The sequence below is a fragment of the Lepidothrix coronata genome, unplaced genomic scaffold (genome assembly GCF_001604755.1).
Source record: "Lepidothrix coronata isolate B3197 unplaced genomic scaffold, Lepidothrix_coronata-1.0 Scaffold5, whole genome shotgun sequence".
Classification (NCBI taxonomy): domain Eukaryota; kingdom Metazoa; phylum Chordata; class Aves; order Passeriformes; family Pipridae; genus Lepidothrix; species Lepidothrix coronata.
This window is the reverse complement of record NW_016690185.1, coordinates 5,384,303-5,411,797: the sequence shown is the minus strand read 5'-3', so window position 1 is coordinate 5,411,797 and position 27,495 is coordinate 5,384,303. Positions and strand designations below refer to the sequence as shown.

The window sequence follows — 27,495 nt, the reverse complement described above, 5'->3', positions numbered from 1 at the left end:
AAATATGCTCATTCTTTTCTTCTGCATACTTTGTCCAAGCAGAATTTGGGCACTTGCACCATCTGTATAGTTTTTCTGGGCCAGTGACCTCCTCCCTAGAGCTATTGCATAGCAATTCAAGCCAGATACAGTCCCTAGGTGCTAGAAACAGGTATGATGCTTCCATGAAACATCACAAACATTTGCTGTGCCTGTGTCTGCAGGCTGCATTAAGCCTCAGGCTTGCAGCTAGGGTTGCATTTCTGGGCCATGCAGAAACCATGCCCACAAAGCGACAGGTGACAGCACTGATACCTCCTGGGAACACAGGGATGATTACTTCCCTAGGCACATGGTGTGCTTTGAGAGATGCCAGGTAGAAAGGTGGCAGACAGAGGCCATCAAACAGCTTATGTTGCCCTGGTAGTACTGGTAGTGGATGTAGCATGAGGAAATGGGACTCCAGCTCAAAAACATGACAACTCCTTTTTATGTTTCTCCAACAAAAATATATATGGTACCCTTACAGGTATTAATACCAAAGGAAATTCTTAAGATGGTGAAAAATGCAAACAACTATCAAGTTTCATTACAAGCAGACCCATTTCTACTCATTTTACCAAGGTTTGGGATCAGATGTTCAACATCTTTAAGTGTCCAAAGATGCAGGAAGTTGTTGTTGAAAGCAATAGGAACCCACACCAAGTGATTAAAAATTGTGATTAGAATGGGCACAGCTACATTGGCAAGCTGCTTAAAAACCAGACGAAGATTGATAAGCCTGACCCTCATACCTGAAACAACACCATAGTGAGCAAGCAGTTGGTGTTGTGATGGCTCAGATGGACTTTGACAGAGTGTTTGAAGTGGGAGAACTTTGCCTAAACAGCATTTACACCTTCCCAAGAACTGTTTTAGCTGCACACCGCAGGGGGGAAAAGAAAATCTCCTGGAATCACCAAAACATGGAGTTGTACTACATTTCCAGGGCTTTATAAGATGCTCTAACAAAATCCATACATGATATCATATAAAGAAAGGCCTGTGATAAATCAATACCTTAAAACAGCCTGTCTGGTGTTTGGGAGCTCTGCACATTTTGAAACACAGCACATCCTCAGATCTGGCTATTTGCCTCAAACACTTGGGGAGGATCTATGCTGAGCCTGTTTTGTGCCCTCCATTAGGAGATGCTTGGCTTTTTCAACTGGGGGGTGAAAACCCCACCTGCCAAACGCTGCCAGAGGGCAGCCAGAGAGCACAGCTCCAGGGCTGTGCTCTGGTGGTGCGGCAGATGAGCCATGGCGAGGAGCTGGTGAGGAGGGGTCGCAGGTAAAGGGCTGGGCTCTCCTGCTGCTCCTGGGGGGAGTCTGTGCTGTAAAGAGGGCTGAGGAAGGCAGAGGGGTGATGAGTGTGGTGGAGTTGAGCAGCCCTGGTCTGCCTTCAGCTATGGCATCGTGTCCATCCATGCTGTGCTTTGCATCACCTCTGAATGCTGGCATCTGAGACTCACCATATAACTGTCCTGAAGCCTAGGTCTCCCATGGGCCCCGTTCCTCTTTTCCCTCCTTAATACACTATGAGAAAGATTTAACTTTATGAATAAAATGTAAGTGACCTAGAGACTTGGATGTTCTCCTTTTACAGACAGTTAAGCTTTTTGCAGTTTAACATGGCTATTTGTGTAATGCATTGGTGACTTGCCGAGGACTGTATAAGGAGCTTTCTAAAAGCTTGCAGTTAGAAGCTGATAGTTTATTTCTTGTGATGCTGTCCTTATATATAACTCTGCCCTGGTAGGTTTACAGCACAGCAGGGCAAATAGCAAGCGCCAGGAAGTAGGGTACAATGCCTTAGGAGCTGAAAGATTTGCTTCTGGTTTATGAATGGGATTGCAGCTTTGCTGTCCACTGCCGCAGATGTTTACAATTACTTTTAGGAGGCTTTAGGAGGTGTTTCACTGATTATCTAGCTCCTCACTTCAAGAAAAACATTGAGGTGCTGGAGTGTGTCCAGAGAAGGGCAATGAAGCTGGTGAAAGGCTGAGATATGAGAGATATGAGGAGCAGCTGAGGGGGCTGGGGGTGTTTAGACTGGAGAAAAGAAGGCTCAGATGTGACCTTATTGCCCTCTACAACTACCTGAAAGGAGGCTGGAGCAAAGTGGGGGTTGGCCTCTTCTCCCAAGCAACTAGTGACAGGACAAAAGGCAATGGCCTCAAGCTGCACCAGGGGAGGTTCAGGTTGGACATCAGAAAGAATTTTTTTCACCGACAGGATTGACAAGCATTGGAACAGATTGCTGAGGTGGTGGAGTCACCATCCCTGGAAGAGTTGAAGAAATGACCAGATGAAAAACTTAGTGCTGTAGTTTAGTTGGCATGGTGCTGTTCGGTCAAACGTTGGACTTAATGATTCTATGTTTCTAATTTAATTTACTTCTAAGTCTATACGTAGAGCAACCTGAGGAGCTTGGTATGCAAAGGGACTTCCAACTTCCCGGTCCCCTAGAACACCAGCAATTTCACAGACACGAAAAAGAGCAGAAATTAAGAGCAACCTCATTCCAGGTTTGTGGTCACTTAGCATACTGCCAGCAGAGGTTTGGTCAAGGTCTCTGAATGTACATGCAAAACTCTCATGCAGAAAGTTGCTCTTGTACCTGCAGGTCTCTACAACCTTTTCCACATACTGCACTAGCTTGTGTGCAATGCAAACAGTTGAAACCATTGTTCCCATCTCTGTACATGCCTGTGAAGGCAAAAGACCTTGTAAGCAGTCTCAACCACAAGTCTTGCTTCAGCTGCATGAAAAATGGGTTAATTTGACCTGGTCATAATAAAAACACAGGATAAATCTGGTAAACACAATCTCAGTGGATTGGGATTTAAATGCCACCAGCAGTAAAATGAGGGAGAGCAGGAAGCAATAAAACTCAGCAGTATTAAACTCATTATAGTGCACAACTGTTGTGGTATTAATGAGGTTGTTTTGCACGCATACAATGTATGCAATGCAGATGAGCTGCTGTCACTATAATCAGCTTTATCTTTTTACTCCCATTCCTATGCACTTTTAAATTCATACTGGAAATTATGCATAAATTGAAATTTAATTTTCTTTTCTCTTTCAATTGAAAAGACACCCCCCCAAAAAACTCATCTTCCAGCATTGCTGTCACCTCCCACACATTTCATATATTTTAAAGATTCACTATGAATAAAACCACACACTCACATTCAAAGTAAGACTTTTTATTTATTTGGGGAAAAAAGAAAAGCTTCTTAATGAGGGTAGACTTCTTGGGTGGGAGAACTTAAAAGCCTTACTAGTGAGGGCTGCAGCTGCAGTAGCACAAGCTGGGAACCTGTTGTGTGGAGAGCAGCCTCCTCCTGAGCCTCTGCCTGCATGGGAGACCCTGCAGGATGAGGGGCCCTCCAGGGAAAGAAGCCGGTCCTCAGCTTGTTCTCTTGTCAAAGAGGTTTGAGTCGTGAGAGCAGAAGGGACATGTAGGACCAAGTGGAGGCTTTCTGTCCATGCAGGAAAAGTGGGGTTTTGAAGAGGTGAGGACAAGGTGACAGGTGGTTTTGAGGAAGGGAGGTGTGTCTGGGAGACAAGGCACTGCCATGAAGGGCTCCTTGCTGCTGTGCTGGCAGGCACAACCCCGATCAGCCTTCCCCCTGAGGTGGATCAGCCAGGCTCTGTCCAGCTCCTTCCTGGGCACAAGTAGTCAGAGTACTAAGTCAACCCAACATTCAGAGTGTCTGGAATCGCTTTCAGCTGGAGGAAGCTGCAGACCTGCAGAGCAGAGATTGTTGTAGGCAGCCAGCTAAATAAAATGGGGTAGAAGCAAGATAATTGGAAGGTAGTGATCACCAGCAGACATGCTGTTTTATGCCTCCAGAATACACTTGCATAGAGAGGCTCATCAGACTGAAGAGGGCTTCAGTAATGAAGCCAAGGGTTAGGAAATGGTCTTGCCATTGCTGGACAGGATGGAGTAAAGTCCCGCCAGTCCCTGGTGTTGAAGCAATTTGGTGAGCAGTGAGCTGAGCCCACACCACTCCATCCATCTTCCTCCTGAGCAAAATTTTCCTGCAGTTCTGTATTGCTCATCATCATCTTACTCTGTTTTCTTTCACTGTCACTGAATTATCAAGAATCAGGACCAGCTCAAGTACTTAATTCTGTGTAATACATTGTTATTTCCATAATGCCAATATGACCTCCTGGGGTCCCAATTCCAACAGCGGACTGCTCTGTCATGATAGAAAGAGGAAGTTTTATTTGTATTTCAAGTTCAAATACTGCAAATTGCAGAATGACTCATGACATCAGTCTAACAAAAATGTCCTTGCATTGCCAGATTTAGAGAGAGGGCCCTTTGGTAATTACATTTTCAGACACCTTTGTTCTTGCAAAAAAATAGTAGGTACTCTACCAACAAAATGGCAACTTTTGCAGAATTATAGAATATAAAGCCTAATGAGAAGCTTTTATCATTGACAGCTGACTCAGAGAGAAATGTTCCATTAAAATTACAACAAACACCTGCAGCCAAGTAGTAAGACAAACGTTTTGTTTCAGTCTATCAGGTACTGGGCTAATGTTCACAGAATCACAGAAACATTTAGGTTGGAAAAGAACCCTGAGATTATGTCCAACCTTTGACACATCACTAGACCATAGCACGAAGTGCCACATCCAATTTTTTCTTGAACACCTCTAAGGATGGTGACCCTGGGCAGCCTGTCCCAGTGCCTAACCACTCCTTCCATGAAGAAATTTCTTCTGATGCCCAACCTGAACCTCTGCCATGCAGCTTGAGGTCATTTCCTCTCGTCCTGTCACTTGTTACCTGGGAGAAGAGACCAACCTCCACCTCACTACACCCTCCTTTCAGGTAGTTGTAGAGTGGTAAGGTCTCCTCTGAGCCTTTTTTCTCCAGGCTAAACAACCCCAGCTCTTCATATCACTTACCCTCTAGACCCTTCACCAGCCTTGTTGCCCTTCTCTAGACATGCTCCAGAACCATAAGCCCTTTCTTGTCATGAGGGGCTCAGAACTGGACATAGGACTCAAGTTGTGGCCTCAGCAGTGTCAAGTATAGGGTAGCAATCACTCTCCTGGTCCTGCTGGCTACACTATTTCTAATACAAGCCAGAACACCATTGGCCTTCTTGGCCACCTGGGCATACTGCTGGTTCATATTTAGTCAGCTGTCAACCACCATGCCCACTTCATAACATAGTAATAGAGTTCACCACTGTGAACTACACTACAAAACTGTTGTACTAGTCGTGTTTAGTTCAATTAAACATTCCCCTAAAAGTGTGTTTTCTATACAAGCAATCCATTAGGGTCTCCTGTTATGTGTGGGGGGTTTTTTTGGTTTTTCTTTTTCTCTTTTTTTTTTTTTTGGTGGTGGTGGGGGGTGAGGCAATATTTTTGCAGACCAGGCTGATAGGTGTAGAAAACAGAACTGACTGACTGCGCACGATTGGAGAAAATATGCTGTTTTAAAGCAGCAAGGCTTGTCAGGGAGATGAAAGAGCCCTAGCTTGTATTTGTACTCAGCCAGTTAGATAGTACAGCAAAAACCTCCAGGCAAACAGTTTCATTAAACATTAATTTGTGAAGCGCTTCAAAGTTAAGGTCGAGGCATGCTTCTCCATAATACATAATATTATTCATCACCTAAAAAAGTTGTTTTGGATGCAATTAGGGAATAATCCTACAGCTCTCAGCAGTGATTCAACAGAATTCTGGGAGGTCTTGCATCATTTAACACAGACAAACATACAGCAAAGGAAGGGCTTGCAAGTCTCTCTGCCTTTTAATTTAGCAAATCTGAGGGAAAAAAAGTTATGGGGTTTAAAGTGTGGCCTTTGATTCATTTGCTTTAACATTTCAAGCTTATCAAAGTACTTAGCTCCTAGAAGATAGCTAGGAGTTGTTTACACTCATTCACGTCAGCTGGCTTATTGTCAGCTTATGGTCATTCACGGTGTGGTGAAAATTGGAAAAATGGTAACCTCCGCAGCAACACTAGTTAGGTTTTGCATGGGATGGGCAACAATTCAGCCTTATTCTCCAGTTCCTTCCTCATCTCCGAGCTGAAGCTGCTGGTGTTGCATTAACTGCTTGGGGGAAGCAATAGGAACCTCTTTCCTAAAAGCAGAGCACTGTGGGGGCTGTGACCCCCGAGAGGAAGACAGCATGAAAGCCAGCGTGCTGAAGTAGAGCACCTGTCCCCGTGTTCCCAGTGCTCCTCCTGCCATAGGTGTTGGCTGGGGGACACAGTCCAGCTGGCAGTGCAGGACAAAGCCTACCTGCAAGGCAGCTGGTACCTCGGGATCAGTAGATGGGGACTAAAACTTTCTGTGCATACCCTTTGGTTTTATACATATACTTACCTTTATGTGCCAACGAATAAACTTGATTAATAGTGCAACATTATTTCAACTGTAAAGACAAAAAATGAGTCATTTTCTTAAACACACAGGACTATTCAAGGCTGTTAGGATTTCACACACAAGCTGAATTCATGAAATATTCAGGAAATCAAACCAGCAGGTTATACTTTCTGGTCACTTTTGTAAAGTACTTTAGAAAGCACTTAAGAGACATGCAAGTGCGTAAGAGTATATTTTCTTCTAAAAAGAATGACCTTTACATTCAACTTGCTTACCAGTCTTCATTCAGTATAGCATGCTATGGTGTACAGTTGCTCTGTGCACGTTCATATAAGAAGTCCTAAAAAGGACTTTCAAGAACTACTTTGTAGGCCTATTTTCTATAACAGCTGTATTATTGTCCATGTCCCCAAACTCCCTGCTGAAAAGCAACTATTTCAGAATCTCATCTGGCTCCTTCACTAGACCAACTACTGTGCACCACTGGAAGAGAAAAAAAGAAGAGGAAAAATATAGAAATTTGAATCATTTGTTGTGTAGCACTTACCGTGAATGGGAGCTCTCACTTCCAATGGGACGACTGAAGATGAATTTTCCACCACACAGTTCTAATATTCTTTGGTATTAAAATGACAACTGCAAGCCTCTGTTGCTGACTATTAAAAACCAGCTGAGACAGGAGAGCTCAGCACCATCACTGCTCTAGAGGTGGCTCCAGTTGGGGCCTTTCGCTGGACTAGGTTCACTAGGTCCATGTCTCTCTTGTACCAAGGAAGCCCAGTACTCCAGGGGTCTCACCAGATCAAAGTAGAAAGGATCAACTCCGTGGACCTGCTAGCAACACTCTTTCTAACACAAGCTGGGAGATTGCTGGTGTTTGTTGTAGGCTGGCTTATGGTCAGCTTGTCACGATTCCCAGTGTGTTTTGAAACCTACCTGAACACTACCCACCCCTTCCATGCTCAGTGCCCACACATCACTCAGATTGCAGAGGCTTCTGCCACACCACATCCCCACTTCACCCTGCTCCACAGCACACAGCTGGCAGGAGGCCCAGCACAACCCATGGCTCAGTCCTGACTCAGCAGCAGGGAGAGGAAGCAAGCTTTTTAGTAGCCAAGAACAAGTTTAGCAAGTTCCCAGGACTATCAAAGAAATATTTTTACAGTAAATGCTTTATTATGAAAGCTTTCATAAGAGCTTCTAATGAATTGGAAGTGATAGATAAAAAAGTTGTCCAGTTCTTACACTACAAAAAGTAATTTAAGAACAAAAAAGAGCACACCATTTGAAGTTCTCTACTTCTCCAGAGTGATGTAGCAACATCAATCAGGCTACATCTCCCCAGCCAAACCTCCAGAAGTATTCATGTATCACCATAGCCTGTAGAAAGATTATAGTCTTTTATTGATTTCTTGTTTTACAGATTCAGCTGTCAATAATAAAGTTCAATAAATTGATTCCCTAATCATAAAAACTCCTTTTACACATTATGTACAGGTACCCAAACAGCATGTTATAGCAATACCATAGACCTTCACACAGAACAAGCTAGGGTGAGGCGCTAACTGCAAGGATGTACATTCAGAGATCAAGTCATGGATATGCACAGTGCATTTGGCACACCTCACTGAAGATTGCCCACACAGGGACAGTAAAATAATCCCAACAAAGTGATAACGGGGATTAGTTCAACTACAGTAATTCCAGGAGGAACACTTAATTCACAATTAAACTAGCCATCAGAAGAGATTTGATTAAGTTGAATCAAATGCAGCTGAACTAATCATTTTAGTTTCATTAAGCAATCCTCTATAGACAAATCCTAGGCCTTAAGATCCGTCTCCAATATTAAACAAATCTCTTTAGCTGAGATATGCAGAAGTTTGAGAACTGAGGGGAACTCAGGTATTAGAAGTATTCTTTGGCAGTTTGACACAAATATAGAAAATACATTACCATTACTTTTGAGGGCTACACTAAGCTTTTCCCATTTTATATCTTTACTGCCAGCACTAGAACTGCTTCAGTGACACAGTAACACTTATATATGGTAAATTAAACACAACCTTACATTTTAATGAAACAAATTCATATTACAGATATATTTCAATACTCCAGATACCCTGCAACAGGCTATCCACTCCCCACAAAAAAGTTAAACTTAACATTCAGTGAGAAAACTTGCCTATGTCAATGACAGAACCCATAAAACACACTGCATTGTTGACCTTCTCTGCAATACAGGACCTGGCACACACAGGAGAGCAGTCTGCAAATGTTAGTCTGAGCATTCCAGCTCATATGGAAAGCAATTTGATGCCAAAACCATTAGTTAATTGAATAAACATACCTTTCTTTTTTATAAGATAAAGCAGACCACAGGTCTCCTGTAACTGCAATCTGATCTTGGTGTGATGAAAAACTGCAGCTAAGAGTTTATGCAATCTGCTTTGTAACATTACATCGAGCAACAACAGTTAATATACACCGTTTCACAGAGGCAGACATTCATTCAAAATGTGACAATTCCCTTTTAAAAGCAGTTGTTTTCCCTTCCAGTGACATGGCTATCCCAAAGGAGATAAAGCCACTCATTCTGAAGAGGTGGGGGGAGAGGGAAACAGGAAACACTTCCAGAATGAAGCGTCCAACAGTTCTACAGCCTGCAAGGCAAAAGGCTGCAGTATTAGTCTCCAGTAATACAGCTCTAAAGATATTGCTTTGTCCAAATGCTGCCATAAACTTTTAATTTCAAATTACTTCCAACAATAGGAATGTAACTCAAACAGGGCATTCCAAGATGAAGACCATTTAGCCAATATATTATCTCAGTTTTGAGATATTGTAGTGAAGCTTCACTTCATCTTCCATCTCGTCTGCTGCAGACCTCCATTCAAACTTGTAATGCTCAGTTCACAACAAACCTAATAAAAGGCTTAAGCAGTCTCCCTTGCTGGGTACAGAAGCAGCAAGTCGCATTATCCATGGAAGTTGACCCAGTTCATTTTCAAATCTTTCAGCAAGTGATGCCAGAGCCTTAGCCTGCTTGTTACCTTAAGTGAGCATTTTATGGGGCAAATAGGTATACAAACAATACATAGTACTGTTTATGCTTTTTCCCTATGAAAACTGAACTAAGAGATGTTTCACTCAAGACTGTAGGGAATACCTTCATTCAATCTCAAAGAGGGGGAACAAAAAAAAAAAAAGAGAAGATGACTAGTCCTACACAGACTGCCTAACTCACCATAGAAGCTTCCATTCCTTTTTATGGAATCTTCTTAGTATTTCTAGAACTTGACACCTACAACTGGCTTAGTCATCCCAGCCAAGTAGCAGTCTCTATTCTCAGTTAACAAAACAAACTTCTCTGGAATTCACATATTATATAGTAAATATATCCGAAGATAAACCATTAGCTCTGAAATGCCTGACCATGAAGAATTACGAAGAAACAAAGATGAGAGTTCTTTCTTGGATTTAAGGACCTTCAAGGCATGGAACTCCTATTTATGTTGTCCTGTAGATTTCACAAAACTTAATTCTTGCATGTTCTTTTGGTCACTTGGACATGAAAGTGAGGGTAATTCAGCTTTGAACAGCTTTGCTTACAACTGTCTTTTTTCATACAGGAAATCTACATATTCCCCATTCCCATAGATTCTGACGCATTCACACAGACTGTCTAGAAAGGTAAGACACTTTATTGAATTTTTTGATAAATTAAGAAAGGACTATGAACCAAACTTATGGGTCACAGGTGCTTGTAAACAGACATCGATTCCTTCCCATAGAAAGCCTGACTCCACGTGCTCAGCCAGAAGTCACTTTCCCCAGCGTTGCTCACAGGCTGCATAGTGATGGAGGGCAGAGAAAAATTCTTCATAGCTGATGTTTAGGTGGGAAGGCAAAGAACTGAGAAAAAAAAAAAAAAAAAGTTAAAATATGCTTTTATAAACACATTATTTGTGTGACCAGTCAGGAATATCATTAAAGGCAAGCTATTGTCTGAGCAACCTTGTGAAGTTGTTCTCAGCATGGTTATTGTCACTCAACTCTAGTAACTAAACCAGCTGTTAATATCCTGTCACCCTCTAAATTAAAGCCTCCTGAGCACACAGGGCCCTTCAAATTAGTGAGAAAGCTGGAGCTACAAAGGTGTGTCCTGATATTTCAATGCCCTATAAAATCTTTCAGATTTAAGAAGTACAGCAAATCCAGTCAGTTCAGTTATTGCTAAAATTGGAAAGTAACCCAGACGCACGATCATCTTATTTTATCGTATTTCCATTATATCTTTACTTTCCCCATTAGAAACCGGTAAGCCACTTGAAATCAACATAAGGAACACTGATCACTGAGACTAGGTGGTGACAGAAGTTATTCCTTAAACCTGAAGCACGAAGCCTGCTGTTGCCTAATCAAGACTAAAAAAACAATAATGAATGGTTGACAGGTTTCATTTCATAACTTTTAAACACCCTCAAATCTATCTCCAGACACTTGTTTAGATAAATCTCCTCTTACAGCTATTTCCATAAGCTAAGTCACATAAACGCTTGTTTAGCTAGATATTATTCCAGTCTGTTTCACAGCATTTGTAAGCAACTCACATGATCTCTGTCAGTCTGATGTGCCATGGAAGGAATCCTAATGTGCTGTCCACAGGACCAAACTTCAAGACTAAATCAGGATCAGGAAATCCATTTGTACCTGTAATAATAAGTTAGGTTTTATTTAATTCACCAGAGGATTTGTTTTAGTTCTAAACACTAAGGCATTTGCTTTTTTAGTAAACGCTTTTTTCCCCCCTCTTCTTTTAAATGAAGCTCCCAAGGACAAGTTAACAATTAAAAGCTCAAGAGGACAGACTGATCTTGAAACGTCTGACACAATCAACTGAACAAAAGCTTAGGTGGCCACTGCAGGCCCAGTTGGCCTCTTATTTTTATGCCAGGTAGTTTATAGAGACTTCATTTGGAAGTGACAGGAACAGTTACATTGTTTTGAACAACAGCAAACCTTAACAATGCAGTTTAATCTGATTTGCTCTAGTTTTGTCTTGGCAAACTCTATTTTAGTAGCATAGAACATGCTGTACCCTGATCCTACCTACTACAGTCCTTACTCAACTACATGGAGCTGCAGTCAAGTAAAAGGACTATTAACACAAAAAAAGCTTAAGGAGATTTCACTGAAGAACAACTTGATATTACAGACCATCAAGGAAACAAGTTGAAAAAATAATACCCTGTTAGATGACTCGTCTCTTTCTCAGTATGGGGCTACACAGAAGCTTTAAAACCAACTTTTACTACAAAATTTCAAGCAAACTGTTGCAGCTGACATCCTTCTGGTGAGATGAGTGAGGAAGAACAGGGCAGTATTTTTTTTTCTCTGTTACTATGTGGACATCGTGACCCATTTCAGGGCAGAGCTAGGTAACACTGATGAATTTCATCAGGTGCCCACACTTTTATTACTCATACCTTAAAACCCCAGCCACCGTCATTTCCTTAGTAAGAGCACCCTATTCATCTCTTGAGGCAGAAGATAATCAGTGGCCAAACACTATTGCCTCTGTCTCCCTTCCATATATTTCTGCAGTGCCTAGGCTACTCCAGGCTAAAATTGGAAGACAGGAAATAGGCTCAGAATGAACAGCATGAGTTCAGCTTTTCCTGTTAATTTTAGCAAGTTGATTAGAGCAACATGTGAAAACCAGTAGAGCACCCCAAGGGGACCCAAGAAGCTAGGCTGTTTTTCTTGCACCCAGCTAGCTCATATGAAAAGCATTCCAGCAGTCAAAACCCTGCTTTGCTATCATGCTGCAATTAGTCATGATTATTGCGTGCTATTTCTTGTCACCCCTTCCATTATTCACCAGTTCTGCAAGTTAGCTGCAAGAGTGCTTATACTGCATAATGACTACCTCTAGCAGATAAAGTTTAATACTGCCTATTTGCTCCAAACTTCAAGCATTTTCTCTCATTTTTTTCTCATTTGTTTAAAAAACAAACAAACAAAAAATAACACTAAACAAAAGCAGTCAAGAGCCTTTTAAAATTTCCAGTTTAGTTGTAGAGCAGCTTAACTAAAGTCCTATCACATTTTGCTCCACCCAGGTTTTCAAACTGAAGCTGGAGACTTCAAGAAGTTCACATTCACATTTTCCCTCCCCACGGAATCATCACAATAGTCATCCTTTTACTAGAGGTAAAAGCAAGTGCATTTCTAAGGAAGGATGAAATTTGCATACAAGTGTCTTGTGCCACAGTCCAATCTTATCTCAAAGTTAAGAAAAAAATTGTAAAGCAAAAGCCACTTATGTGTTCAGAAGCTAGCATGTTAGTGCAAAAGAGCTTTGCAGGGAAGCAGTGAATACTTAGAAGTGGGGACTCTGGAGGAAGTGAACAGCTTTACTCATCAGCTGATTCAGTAGCTGAGTACTCCTCAGCTGGTTCAGCGGCAGGATCTTCAATACTGCAATGGCTTTTCAAACAGGAAAAGACCTTCAGAGAGCCCAGTTAATTCTAACATTTCCTTCTGGTTCCTAGCTGAAGGAAAATGAAAATGCACACTGTAGTATTACTGTCAGAACAGCCTATTAAAAGACACAGTACACTCTGCTTCCCACTCTACACCTATTTCTCTAACTAAACATATCAGCACTACATATAATTTAGATTTGGAAGCTCCCTCAGAGCTGCTAGAGTTACAGCAGTCTTCAAGTTTAGAACACGCAAGAGAGAAGGATTTGGGAGCAGTCTTTAAAAAAAAGAGGCCAAAAGACTTGCACACTCAAGGGATGGGAATCTGGCAACATCCCTTCTAGGTCAGGAGTTGTGCAAGGGGAACATGAAGGAATTTGTAAAGCTGATAGCACAACTTTTCTCCACATAGATTTTACAGGGCAACTTGAGCAGCCTTAACTGATAGTTGTTTTTTACTGTAAGGCAGACAGCAAGTAGAGACAATATTACAATGCAGCTGGCACCTACTTTTTTTGAAAACAAGCTGGTTAGCTGAGGCATTGCTCAGAAGAAAGTGCTCTGACACTGCAGAAAACTCAAGCTGTAAGAATTAATTGCATGACTGGATTAAGAATGAAAAAAGCCATACCATTTTAGGACTAGGCTTCAATAACTGCATCCTAAACATGAACAGAAAGTTTAAAAACTACATTATCAGGTATTTAAATCAAAATGTGAAAGCCCAGAACTTACAGAAGACACCATGAACACAAACCCTAAAAATATAACTACTCAAGTATTGGTTTTCAGAACTCATTCTCAACTTAGATAAGTAACTCACAGATGTTTGCACTTGATACTGTTTCATTAAGGATGCACAAAAACTAAATCTGCCCACAACTAAAATGAAGTTTCACAAACGGCTGCTAAATAAGTCATGAAAGAATACTTCACCTCCAACAATGTCCTAAACATTAAACCAAAGCAAATTAATAAACAGGACTAGTTATAGATATTATCCTCAGTCATTAGCCACATAGATTAAGCAGCCTGTTTTCAAAGTTTGCAGTTTTGACAGGTTAAAAGTCTAGGAGATTTCTCCTTCTATGCTCAGCTAGCATGCAATACTTCAAAAATAAATATGCTTGTTTTAAGACTGGACCTAATACTTTTAATATATCCAGACACTTATACAGACAGAAGATCCCCCAACAAGTGTTTGAAAAGCTTCAGTTACACATAACTGGCCAAAATAGATAGATGGGTATCAATTGTCACCAGTTCAACATTTAAGTAGTGACTGTTGTAAAGAAGCAATTATTAATTTCCTTAAATTGCCTTTGGGGTATAACAGGATAGATGTCTTAGGCTACTTCTTAAGGTGCCTTAGTAAATATGTTTAATTATTCTGCTACAGGAGAAGCTCTGATGTAGCATGTTGACAATAGGGACAGAATTCAGGTTGAAGTGTCCAAACTGACACGGAAGTCCGTTCACAGAGCAATTCAGCTGACCATCCACTTGAAAAACAGAAATCACTCTCTACAGTCCAATTAATGGAAGCCAAACTACAATAATGTGCTCACAGGCATCCAAGCTGAAGCCTGCAACCCAAAACTTGAACCCTGCCAAGCTGCAATCGACATGCATTGATCACCAAGGAAAGCTGAGTAACTTATTACAGCTCCCTAGTACCACTGGAAAAGTGGACGCTTGTTCGAAACTGCTTTTCCCGGATGTGGTATTTAGAGCAGCCCTGCCCTTTTCACAGCTATTACATATAGCCACACACCTCAGCACAGAGTCAGGAACCTGCATGAATTAGTAATGAAGGAAACTAAACTAGTGTGGGTTATACAGCAACAAAAGATCACCAGGTGCCCTCTCATTTGCACTCAGGGTGGTAGTCAGGCAGCAGTAACAGCTTTAATCACTGTAACCAGATCTGGAAAAGACTGTGCATACCCACATTTGCAGCACGCTAACTTGCAAGAAGTTAAACTTTTTCTGCTTAAAGAAGCAGTTCAAAAGGGAGTAAACCAGTAAGAAATTTTTAACAGAAGACTGAAAGCCATAATCATAACTTATTCTGATAGACTAAGCATCAAGATGCATACATTCCAAGCAATAAGTATACTACAAATCAAATCTGTTATGGTTGAAGTACTCTTTCTCTATATACCATATTATACTTACTACTTAATAAGTTGTCTAACACATTCACATCCAGGTCTGTGTGTGTTCTTTGCTGCTGTGCTACCAACTGACAGAAGTTCTGAGCAGCTTTTACTATATCTGCTTTTCCATCTTCTGGAGACAGCACCTTCAATGTAGATTGGCATTTTAAAACTGAAAGTACAAAACACAGTTTAAAAGCAGCAGAAATATAATTGTTTTGCATATGCTTTAGATACTCACAGGAGGCAATTACAAGTAACTTGTAGTTTACTTCATATATTACAGCTAGCCATAAATAAACCTTATCTATCTTAGAGAACTGGGTAAGAGTTTTCCGGATTTGCTGTATTACTAAAACACAAGCTTAAGGCAACTATTTGGGGTAGTCTTAAGAAAAGGGGTTTCTTTAATTCAGTCTTGAAATGGAGAGTTTCCCAGGGAATCTGCATTGGTTCTTTATGCTGTCAGGCAAAGCACTGAGAGGAAAGGTGCCTGGATAGGAAACTAAGGGGTAGCAAGCGATGCAGAAAGACCTGCAGTTCAGGAAAAAGAAAAAAGAATAATCTAATTCCTACCTTAAAACAGAAAGGTGTTTTTAACAGCTACTGTGGACATTCATGTGTCACAATGATTAAGCCAGGGCCCTCCCTCAATGTGATCACAGATGTTCCAGCAGCACTTCAAAATTGATGCAAGAGTTACAATGTTGATCTAAGATTGCTACAGAGAAGCTAGGAACCAGATAATAGAGTCCAGAATTCACCTATTTATCAGTAATAATGGCTGCAACTTAGGAGGACACCTCACAATAATAACAACCTTAATGTCTGCACTATTGTGAGGCAAAAGTCTTCTCACGCTGCATGATGCATCACTGTCAGTTCTGGTAAGGTACCTAAGACGTAAGCTTACAAGGAAGCTGAAGGCTACATATAGTGCACTATAGTCAAATTGAAATAAGTGGGCTGAATTCTAGTGTATGAACACATTAGACTTATACTGAACTTAAGCTAGTTAAAACCAGATACTTTAGAACTGTAGAACTTGACTGCAAAGGACCACAGAGCACAGACAAAAGACTCATAAGATCACCTAAAAACCCTCAGCCACCACAATGAAAATAATTGTTCCTTGATATTGCTTGATTTGTCAAATGTCCTGTGTTAAAGAATATTTCTCTAACAGTGTTTATAAGTGTAAGATAAATCATTTTGCTTTTCAGAAGAAGTGAAAAACTGCAGGTTATTATAATAAACTGGATAGACATCAGTTTGTTCAGTTCAAAGCATGAAGGATCTGACCTGACTCTGAAGTCTTCTAAGAGAGAATGAAAATTTTAAAGAGAACAGAAAACACCCCTGCTTTTCACAGTTTCCAGTACAAAAGGTTCCTGAGACTTAAATGCACTCTTTCCGTCAACAAGTCCAAAGTCTCTCAGTAGTTCATTTGGTGTGAACATAAGTATTTTGATTTAGGTAAGTGCAGCTAAGCATGCTGGAGTTTAACATATTAACAGCCTCTCTACCCCATTTTCTGCTGGTTATTTCAAACCTCACAGGAATAAGAAGTAGTAACGTGAAACTTGGGTGCTTCCATGTAAATGCTAACACCTTAGGCAAAGTTGTTCATAAGGCAAGCTCACGCTACAACACTGAACTTTATACTGGAAAACTGGCACAAAGGATTATGGCACCCTGTCATCTCTTGTAGGGTAAGTAAAACTCAGTCAGTAGCATTTTAAATGCAGCTGGAAGGGCTACAGCTTGTGTAGTCTTTTCAGAAGTTTTTGAACTATGATGGTCTTTAAACATAAGGGTTGTTTGGCTTTTTATTACAAGATGTATTTAAATATTACGAGTTGTATTTAGGACAGCTGCAAGCACTAGCCTATCCCTTTAAGACAAATGCCTGCTTTCTTAAGTACATGCTTGTGATTTATTACATTTTGAACAGACTTCTAGCATTTGTGTTATGCAGCAGATCTCCAGTAACGAACACTTACAGTAGATATTATTGAATAAGGAACATTAACCTTGAAACATACTCCTGCCTTCCACATCTAACCACATGCAAGAGCTGCTATCACCAAATTTATTTGTTTTTTTTTTTAGAGTTATGCCCTTTACCTTCCTGGTGTCATTATATATTGTCATGACAACTAGCAGTTCTGCTCTTTCCCTTCTTCATCTCCAAACATACCCCTCAAAGTGGGAAAGTGGAAGTGTACACATTGTTAAGTTGACATCAGTTCTCCTGCTAGTATTCCGTGCTTTTTCAAGTTTCAGTAAAAGAATTCACTTCACTGAAACAGTGGGGCGTTGAGGTACATAGCTGCATTGAAGGGGTCATGGCACAGCAGTCAGGCTAACAGGAGAATCAGGCCACCCAGTAATGATTACTATGGCGAGGAGAGAGCAATGCTTAGCTGTTAGTTAAGAACAAATAAGCATAATCAAAGTTTAATACTAGCCCAGGAAGGTTGCATGTGTTCTGATAAACAGTGCTTAAAGAAGGAAAAGGTCACTGTACACAGGAATGTGTTTAAGTAAAAGCAGAATCATGATTTATATACAGCAATTTAGAGCCATAACAAGCTCCCCTTGCAGTTCATCTTACCTTGACCAGTTTTGTCTTGATTTGCAAATTCCACTGTGTACTTGGAACAATCTAGTCCTATGAGTTCTTGCTGCTGTTTTAAAATTTCATCCATCAATCTTGAATTATTCCTCTTGAAAATACCTTTAAAAAAAGTTGCATGTCAACCAACTCCTATAAAGCATGCTACAAAACAAATTTGACACTAGGCAGGAAGAAAAAAGTAGTCAGTACTGGTTTCAGACTGGAGTTCACAAGCACAGATAAGAATGCAAAGCAAATGCTACTGCACGTGACTTAATCTCAGTAACCTTGGAAAGAACTCATATGCTTTTGTTCCTCTTTCATCCACCTGATTTAAGTAGCAAGCTGAAATTGTGGAGGACTTACTTTGTTGTCCTTAGTATGCTAGCAATAGTTTGAGAAAGCAATAACCTACCAGGACAGAACCACCAAGTCAGATTAACACCAAATTTCTTCAATGCCCACATTGCTGAAGTCTGCTACCACTTAGTGCTCCACCCCAGGGCTGCAGGCTAACAAAGCAAGTCACCACTAAATCAGCATTTCAGGTCTTGGTAACCATCCACACTTACGCCATGGCCAATACCACAAATTTCCTAATAAGAGAATTTCACAAGCTGTATATTCCAAGCAGTTAATGCAGTCCGAGGCCTTTTCATACTTAAATAATTATGGCAGACACATTTTGAGTGCAGGAAATTACAAAAACTTGCTTAAGCAAACACACTTGGGTTCCTGTACTAAAATAAATTCTAGCTTTTAAGAAACATAATGCAGCAATTTCTAATTAAAAGCCACAGTAGAAACTAAATGTTACAACTTAAATATTTACAATCTAAAAGCATGGTTAGGCATATTACTTAGGAACTGGACAGTGCTTTCATGTATTATATTCAGAGGTTGTTACCAAGTTTCATTCAGAAACCTTATGTCAAGCACCTCTGTTGACCAGTCTAAAAATGCCCATACACTGATCTTACAAGACACACTGAATTTGTATGCAATTTTACCATCAGGCTTACGATTCATCACCTCAATCCGGTTCTAGCATTTGGAAATGCTACAAGTTTCCACATCAGCAGAGGTCAAACAGTATATAAGCACTGGATTAACACCATAATACACCAGGAGTTTGTTTGCAATATGAAGCGATACAATGCATTTATTTAACATGCTAGCCCTTAGGTCTAATGAGTTACTACTTTTCTACTGGTTTCATCAGAGGTTTTAATAGATGGTAAAGTATCCGTTTTTTTTCCCATACTGGATACTTCCTGTAAAATAAAATACTTTATTTCATTACAGAAGTTTTAGTGATGTTTATAACTGACTTCACATGCTTACAGGCAAGCAATCTTGGTAACACACCAACCCCCACAGAAAAGAGGGTAAATACTTTTGTCAAGTCTAAACTAAATTGTTAAGATTTCCTGCTCCTGCTTTGTAGTGTATATTTATACATAACAGCAGTTGAGAATGCTGCTTTGAATAATACTGTTTGATACAACTCCACTTGGCTAAGTCTGTTTTGTGTTAGGGTTAGCACTGATTGTCTTCCCTACACCTACAGCCAGGAGCAGTGCTGCTACTGCAATTGCTAATCCTGCACCATCTTCAACTAAGATCTGTACAAGGTCACATGTGCTTCACCTCTAAGACTCATTTGACTTCCATACACTTTGAGATGAGAAAAAAAAAACCTATGTTCAGTATCCAGACAAAGACATGACATAATTAGGAAAGGCTCCCAATCTGGGAAACAGGCAGTTGCTCCCTTCTTCCCCTTCTCCACCCAACACTAATAAAACCAAATACTTTCTCATGAAAGGTTTTTGCCTATTCCTGTCAAAGATCAGAATAATAGATTTAAGAATCCTCACTCTAGCTCTAAAGTAAATGAGGACATTTAGGACAACAAAAGAACAGACCAAGGTGTTTTCTGCTCAGTAAAACCAGACATCAGATAAAGGACTTGCTCCAGCTCTGAAGTGAAGGTCCTTAAACACACAGCAGATACAGAAGACTTGCTAAATGTGTTATTAAGATTTATCTGAGTATCACCCTTCTATTCTCCTCATTTATCTCACCCAGTTGTTGAAACTCGGGTCCTGTGTGGCTCTTAGAACAGCAGTTTAACAAAAGCAGGAAGCTACTGTAGTTGTACCATACAGTTTCAGTATCCATTTCTTGGAAAGGCCACCAAATCTAAATTCCCACTGATGCAGCAACGTTGACACATATGCACTTTTCCTGAAGAGAAGATCTTGAAGCACAGCAGAAGGTAGTAAAAATCCAAACTAACTGAAATCTTCATTTAAAACTAGTAGCATTTGGGAACTTTACTGCTTCAGTGTTTTGTCTCTCACTCAGTGAACAAGACACTTATGAATGCATATGACTGCAAACACAGTCCTGCCAAAGGCAATGTTCATGAGCCAAATTCATATTTGACTTCAAACATTTTATGTAGTTGTGGCTCAGATATATGTTCCTTTCCCTTGCAATATCTCAAACCCCCATTTGTCTAAAAGGTTCATTTTTTAAAACCTTGGAAATATACCTAAGTTAGCTCTGGAAGATGCTGCTGCTAATTTATACATGAAAAATAAGAGCAAACAAGTGCACAAGTAGACCAACTCACTAAGAGAATTAAAGTGTTCCTTTAATGAAAGTCAACAAAACTTAAGTCTTGATTTACTGCTGCCTTACAACTTTGTTCAGTCTCCCACATAAATTGAAAGAAAGTCCATAACATGATTTTAATGTTACAGAAAGTTAACGTTTGACAAATTTGAGCAATACAACAGCTGTTTGCTGTTAAGTGGAAAAGATTTCAGCATTACTACTATTTCTAATACGGAACACAAACATGAAATCATCATTATTTTCTCATTAGAAATAATTTCTGGTTTTGAAAAGCAGAAATCGTTTTGTTCAGTCAGAACTCCGAAGCCTTTGCAAGTTCGTGCAAATGAAGTGTTCTAAGAATTACACATATTTAAGCACTATAATTCCCAAAGCAAAAGTATAAAAATTCTAGTTTTGTGCATTTGTTTGTTTTGGGTTTTTTGTTTGTTTTTATTTTCAACTACTGAGAACCTGTGAGCTGTTTTCAGGGATAATACTTGCTTTTACAACAGAAGCTGCAAACATGCTGTTGCTCATTAGTTCCCACTGGAGCTGAGGCCAACCAAAAGTGTTTCAGCTTCCTGCAGTAGTCCCCCATTACACAGGTCTTTTCCAGGGCACATACCTTTTGCTTGGATTTACAGTAGCTACAAGCCAGGCCCCTTTGCTGGCAACCATGGTGGTGCAGCACTTTAGGGTTAGAGACTGACAAACGAAATTCGTAATTAAGAGGTTGAGAGTTCAGCAGAGGCAAAAGTGACAAGAATTGTGAACTAGAAGTCAAAAACTTTCAAGGCACAGAGAAACACCTGATGATGTCAAGCATTTGTTTGTCTAACTAGACTACAACAGTCACCACCTGTTAACACCTTGGTGGCATCTCAAAGTTCAACATTCTCAATTGGCCTGCTTTTTAAAGCAGCAGAATCTGGTAAAACACAGAATAAGAGTCAGCTCTTCCTTACAAGGGACGACCTTAACCAAAGTTGGGCATAGGGAAGAACATATTGCCACAGCATTCCAGTTATTTGCTTTTCTTCAGCTTCTTCCAGTGCTAACAAGAAAAGTTATTGTAATTGTTATGAGGTAACGATCTATTTAAAGCATCAAAATATTAGCATTTTGAGAAATGTCAAATCAATCCACTTCAAAGAATGTACAAGCAAGAAACTTTTTGAACACATGAACAAGTCTTGCCTACATCCTTGTGTTGGATCACGCTGGGTGATAATGGAGGATGACATGGTCACTACACTGGACCTCACAGGATATAGAAAGCCAGAAGAAAATACCTTTATTCCAAGAGCCTAGCAAAAAAAAAAAATTAATTCAAGTTTGAATACAGCTGAAGTAACTTAAATTTCAGCCAGATTAAAGCCACTTAATAGTGCTAACCAAACAAAGAATCTGAGTTAGAACCTTGTAGGTGACCATTCCTCACACAGTTCTTCTTGAAGGGGCATTCTGCACCAGAACAGGAGATCAGCAACTGAGAGAAGAGATACTACTTTATATCTCCCATACCTTTAAGGACATTACCTACTACAGACTAGCGTTAGCTCTTTTAAAAAATGTGGTCTGAGAACTCTTAACTCAACACCAAAACACAATTGTTGAACATGAAGTTTCACATGAGTGAAATCCCACAGCAGATGCCATGTGATAGCAGTATCTCAAGTGTTCCTGTGACACAAAACCACAACATACTCATCTTCCCCAGTTAAATGAACACACTACACATCCAAAAAATTTAATGGATTGATCAAATCAGACAACTACCAACTAATTTGGAGGAGACTAAAAGCCTACGTTTGGGGCTAATTAAATAATTTCTTTTGCATACTGGAGTACTCTAGCCTTTCAAAGAAATTCTAAGAGAAAACTGGTCAGAAGCAAGCAGTTCACTGGAAAGCTAAAGCTAGGATGAGGAAACCCAGGCTCTCAATATAGTCACACTGTACTGAGAACAAGAAACCTTCAACCTGAAGCATCTATTTGGGAACCCAAAGTACCCAAATATCAGGATTCAACAAGCTCCCAAAAATCACTCCAGACTTGTCCCCAGCTACTTCAGAAAAGCTTCACTGATGGACAGAAGTAACATTCAGGCAAGCTTTCCCAAGTGGCAAAACAACGAACAAAAGAAAAGTTTAAGTACATAGCACTGGTCAAATGCTTCTGCTCCCCAGAAGATATTTTAAATGCTACTACATAATTGCACAATCACTGCCTTTTGACTGCAGGAAGGCTTCAGTATTTCCTCAGAGATAAGGTCTTGACCAGCATGGCTGGATTTCTACCAACTAATAGGACTGGCAATACAGCAGACAACAGAAATAAATCTTGATCAAACCCCTACAATTTTAGTCAAACTGCATTTACTAACCAAGGCGCACCCTGCAGCATCAAGTTTATTATGGCTTCGTTCTGCTGCACATCAGTGAAAATCGGGATAATGAAAAGGGCCCCTCCACACAAGAGGCAGTAAAGCCGGGCCACCTTAGGCCTCCAAGTGTGCTGGGGAAGCAGAGAAAGTCTCAGTTCTGAGCCCTGCACAACTCCAGCCAAGTTGCCTTTACAGTTACTGGTGCAGCTGCTGTAGCAAACCGGCGTCAGCTGGAATACAGCTACTATTGGACACTGAAGAATACACAAACAACCCTCTATTTAATAATTTTGTTAAAAACATAGAAATTCATACTATAAACAAATAAAGAGCTTATCTTGCACTTCTTCTGCAAAGAACTTCATATGCTCTCTCTTCCTGTAGAGGTGGCAATTAAGGACACACTTTGAATTTAATCCTTCTGCAAGAAACTGACACATTATTTCTTCCAGAAAATGCAGCCATGGAAGACCACACTTACAATCAAAGTTTTCTGCTGCGATCCAAACAATCTCAGTGCTATAAACATGCAATGAAGGAAAAGGAAACAAATTAAAGTATACCTCACTACAGTTAACATTGATTCAGAGCACTCATCACTGGTTTTCCTTCTCCACCACAATCAGCATCAGTGGGGGCTTTCATAAGTCAATAGTTGGTACAGTTGTACGAACACAGAACCTTATAACTGAAGCACCTCAGCTTCAGTCCACAAGAGTCACCATCTGAGAAGACGGAAACAAGTGCACACTGTAATTAAGGTTCACCCCCTGCTACTGATAAGAACAAGCTGTACCTGACTTTATTAACCTTCACTATACCAGTGTTACTGTTCAGAGTTCCAGACATCATTATTATTCATGACCAGATTTAGCAGCAACTGCAACATCCTACTTAATGACAAGTCTATCTGGAAATGGTGTAGGCTCAATCGAGACACCATAAGGAGCTTAGCACCAAAAGAAAGGCAACGTATGTGCTATTACCAGAAGTAAGCATATACTAAATATACACGAATAACTACTTGCTCACGCTCTGAAATCAAGTCTAAAAAGCTCCGCTGTGCAACAAGCAATTGTGGCTGCTATCCTAGACAGTCCCACTGAACACCTGTGAAGGACATGGATGTGTAATGGCAGGCTGTTCTCATCCACCCTGAAAGTTGGGCTAAAGCCACTGATTTAAAACAGTTTAGTTCTCTGCATTGTCTTGCCTTCTTCAGTTATGCTCCAACAAATTGGAATTCAAGCTGGCAAATAAACTAGCATATTCTGGTATCAGATGATCAACAGAAGAACAAAATACTGAGAAGTATATGTTTCGATAATGAAATCACCAGATCGTAGCAATATTTTCAGATCTCAAAGGTGATAGCAAAATCTTTTAACACATAACTTCAGAATGAATGAAACAATACATAGAAACAGCAGAAAATAATCCGATTCTTTTTTTTTTCTGAACTGCTAGCAACAACAATTGTTCTGCAAGGTTATTTCAGCTCTTCAGAGGATAAAACCTTCTCATTTCTGGTCATGACACGTAGTCTTGCAACAGTCAGTCTTAGATCTGACTGGATATCAACACACGTTGGAGAAGCAGTAGTAGCTTCTCGAAAATTAATGCTTCGGACACTGCTACAGCACTGGTTCCACCTTGTTGGACAGGAGCTCAGCAGCAGTGGCTACCTAAGCACTGGCTGGTGCCTTCTCCCTCCTCAGAGTTGCACAGTAAGCAAGCTGAAAGCCAAAACCAACAAGAAACAAGATTCTCTGCTTCATCTGTTCCTCAGTCCAGTTCTCAGATGCATAATTTGTACAGTACAGTGCTGGAATCTAAAAAGGATCTAAACACACATACATATAAGACAATACTGCTCATAGCCTACTTGAGGTGAGAAGAAGTTAGAGATCCCACACAATAAAATGTCTCTCTTAAGGCTATGAGGGAAATTCTCACTTTTCTTTGGTACTAATGTTCGCTCTGCAGCATTACACCTGGCTGAATGCTTTCCAGAGCAAAAACTGTCAACATACAAATGACTTCTCAGAAGGCACTGTTTTCTGTATCCTTGAGATATTATACAAATATTTTATATCATTCCTTGACTTCCAAATGAGGAAGTGTTCTCCCTCTGAAACACAACATAATCAAGTTCCACAACAGCCTTGCACAGATGGCCAGTTTAAAGTGCTGACTGGTATTAAGCCCAGTTTCTTATAATAATCTTAGAGAAACTAGTGAAAGTCAAATCCTTTGAGTCTTGTTTCACACATGAAGGAACAGACGTGAAACAGAATTATAAATGGTGGTGCTTTAAAATAAAAATTAAAAAAAAAAATCACAAATGCCTATGCTCAAGGAAAGCTTTTAGCTTTTAGACAAAAAGGTTTTAGCTTCTCAATAGGAAAAGTGAGGAAGACAGATTTGTTGCATGACTACTTCAGATTGTTAAATCCAAACTCTGAGTTTATCTTTATGATACCCCATGATGTGGAATCAACATATCTGCAAGAGCAAGAGTTCAACAGTCTTACACCTGAGACCCAGTAATGAATAAAACCACAGAGCAGATATGAAAAAAACACCAAAGTTTCCACAAGCACTGGTTCAGGCTTAACTCAAATGCCAAGCAGCACCAAATGCAGACCACATAATGGTGGTCTGGAAGCACACAAGACACACATGATTACATTTAACTACCTGTCCATCCTATCTTTTCACATAAGAGTATGTGAAAATAGATGGCTACTTTCATTCATTCACTTCTGGAAATTCACATATAGCTCATGAACAGTGCTCATAAGAGCAGGCAGCTTAAAGCTCTTCCCTACTCCATCATGCTTTCAGGTGCCAGCAGCCCCTGCCAGCCCAGGGCTAGGGACAATGCTCTAGAAAGGCCCTACCTTCTGTTCCCTTCAGCGTGCGGGCAGGACAGGGTCACCCCGACACACGAGCCGGGGCAGGAGGGCCATTCCCCAGGCTAGGAGCGCTGCAGCGGCCAAGCAGCTCCAGGGGACGGGAAAGGAGCTGCTAGCACCGAGGCTGGCACCGGGCTTGGGAAGACCCCAGGAGAGGGCGGCCCCCTGGCTCCGCGCCAGGAAGCGCTGCTGGGGCAGGCACCGCCGGGGGCCTGGACTCGGGGCTGCCGCGCCGCCGCTCACCGTTGTGGTCGTAGACGCTGACGTAGGAGATGCCGACGGCCATGCACCACACCACCAGGCTGGCCATGTCGGCGTAGCTCGGCTCATCCTCGGTCACCACCAGCCCCACGTGCACCGGCAGCTTCCCCAGGGCGCGCCCGTCCGCGCGCCACCGCTGCCGCCCGCGCGCCGCCGCCGCGTGCCCGGGAGCGCGCCGTCGCTGCCGCCGCCAGACCGCGCGCGCCTCGCGGAGGCCGAGCGCGCGGGCGGCAGGCGCGAGGAGCGCGCAGGAGGCGGCGGCGGCGGCGGCTGCGCGGCCGCGGAGGCACGCGAGCAGCGCGCGCTGCAGGCAGAGCAGGGCGCGCACCAGCGCGTGCAGCGCGCGCCACGCCAGCCCGCCCGCCCCGCTCATGGGACCGACCGACAGGAACGCGCGGGAGGTGCCTCAGCCGCGGCGCGCCGCCCGCCTCGCCGCCGCCATCCCCTCACAGAGCCCGCGTTCCCCGCCCGGCAACCACCCGCGCCGCCATCTTCCAGCCGCCCCGCCTGCTCTTTCACCTCTCGACCCGCCACACGCCAAGCGCCCGTTGGCCGCCGGGCGCTAACGTCATTTCCGCCCGCGGAGCGTGAATTACGTGGCCGCGAGGGAGGGAGGGGGCGGGGCCAGGAGGGGAGGTGGGTCCGGGAACGACCCGGGGCGGACCAGGGAGGGGGCGGGGCGAACCGGGAAGGGGGCGGGGCTGGGGCAGGGCTGGGGCAGGGCGGCGGCCCCGCGGGTACCTGGTCGGGGGTAGAGAGAGTGGCGGTGTGTGGGCGGGGGGCGTGGGTTCGCGCTGACCTCTGCCCGGCCCTTGACCATTTCTCGGGCTGGGCCGCAGCGCTGTCCAATCTCCCGGCTGCTCCAGGGGCCCGTTCCTCTCTCCGAACACACGCCTTGGTCTTCCTGGCGCCCGCAGCGCCGGCGTGTGAAGCGAGGGCGGGGAGCACATCCGAACGCCGGAGGAGCGGCCGCGTCTCATGGGTGTCTTTACTAAACAGCACGTTTCAGCGTCAGAGCGTCCTGCGAATGCTCACTGGTGATTCTGCAGCACGGGCGTGGGAAACGGGGGGCGGCGCAGCCCCCGAACCTCGGCGAGTGTGCCCCTGCAGTGGCCGGGACCCACGTTTTGCAGTCTCCCGCAAAACCTGCAGTTCCCGGGATTTTGCTGCCTCACTAGGAGGTACCTAGTGAGGTAACAAACTACCTTGTCTTGTGACGGCCCAAAGGTCCGAAGATGGAAACGCCGCTGCAGGCGAAAGATAGAGCAAGAGCTAACAAGCCGGCTGGCTGCTCTCAGGCACATAGGTGGGCTGAAATGACACAATGAGATATTTAAAGCACTCTATTGAAAGAATCCGCCAATGTAAAATTAAATGAAAAATTGTGTATCAGGAAAATATTTTTCTTGCTCAGAAAATAGCTACTTCCCAGTCTTTTAATACAGACCAGCATTAGCCAGCAAAAATGACACAGTCAAACCACAAGAAAGGCTTGTGCTATTCCATAAATATCTGAACGCTTAGCTACCAAAAAGTGTGGGTGACTGACCATATAATCATAGAATCATTGACGTTAGAAAAGGCCTCTAAGATCATCAACTCCAACTGTTAACCCAGCACTGCCAAGTTCACCAC

At 42.1% G+C, this 27,495-nt stretch overlaps 1 protein-coding gene across 1 annotated transcript; it reads right to left on the bottom strand.

Annotated features, from left to right (window-relative positions):
- Positions 1–7,780: 7,780 nt before the first annotated feature.
- On the bottom strand, positions 7,781–26,377 carry NUS1 (NUS1 dehydrodolichyl diphosphate synthase subunit). Its single transcript, XM_017829070.1, has 5 exons — positions 25,843–26,377; positions 17,665–17,787; positions 15,067–15,219; positions 11,011–11,110; positions 7,781–10,312 (listed from the first exon to the last, which is right to left on the bottom strand). Exons 1-5 carry the CDS (start codon positions 26,231–26,233, stop codon positions 10,222–10,224), a joined length of 858 nt encoding a protein of 285 aa, XP_017684559.1. The 5' UTR covers positions 26,234–26,377; the 3' UTR covers positions 7,781–10,221.
- Between the last annotated feature and the right edge of the window lie 1,118 nt (positions 26,378–27,495).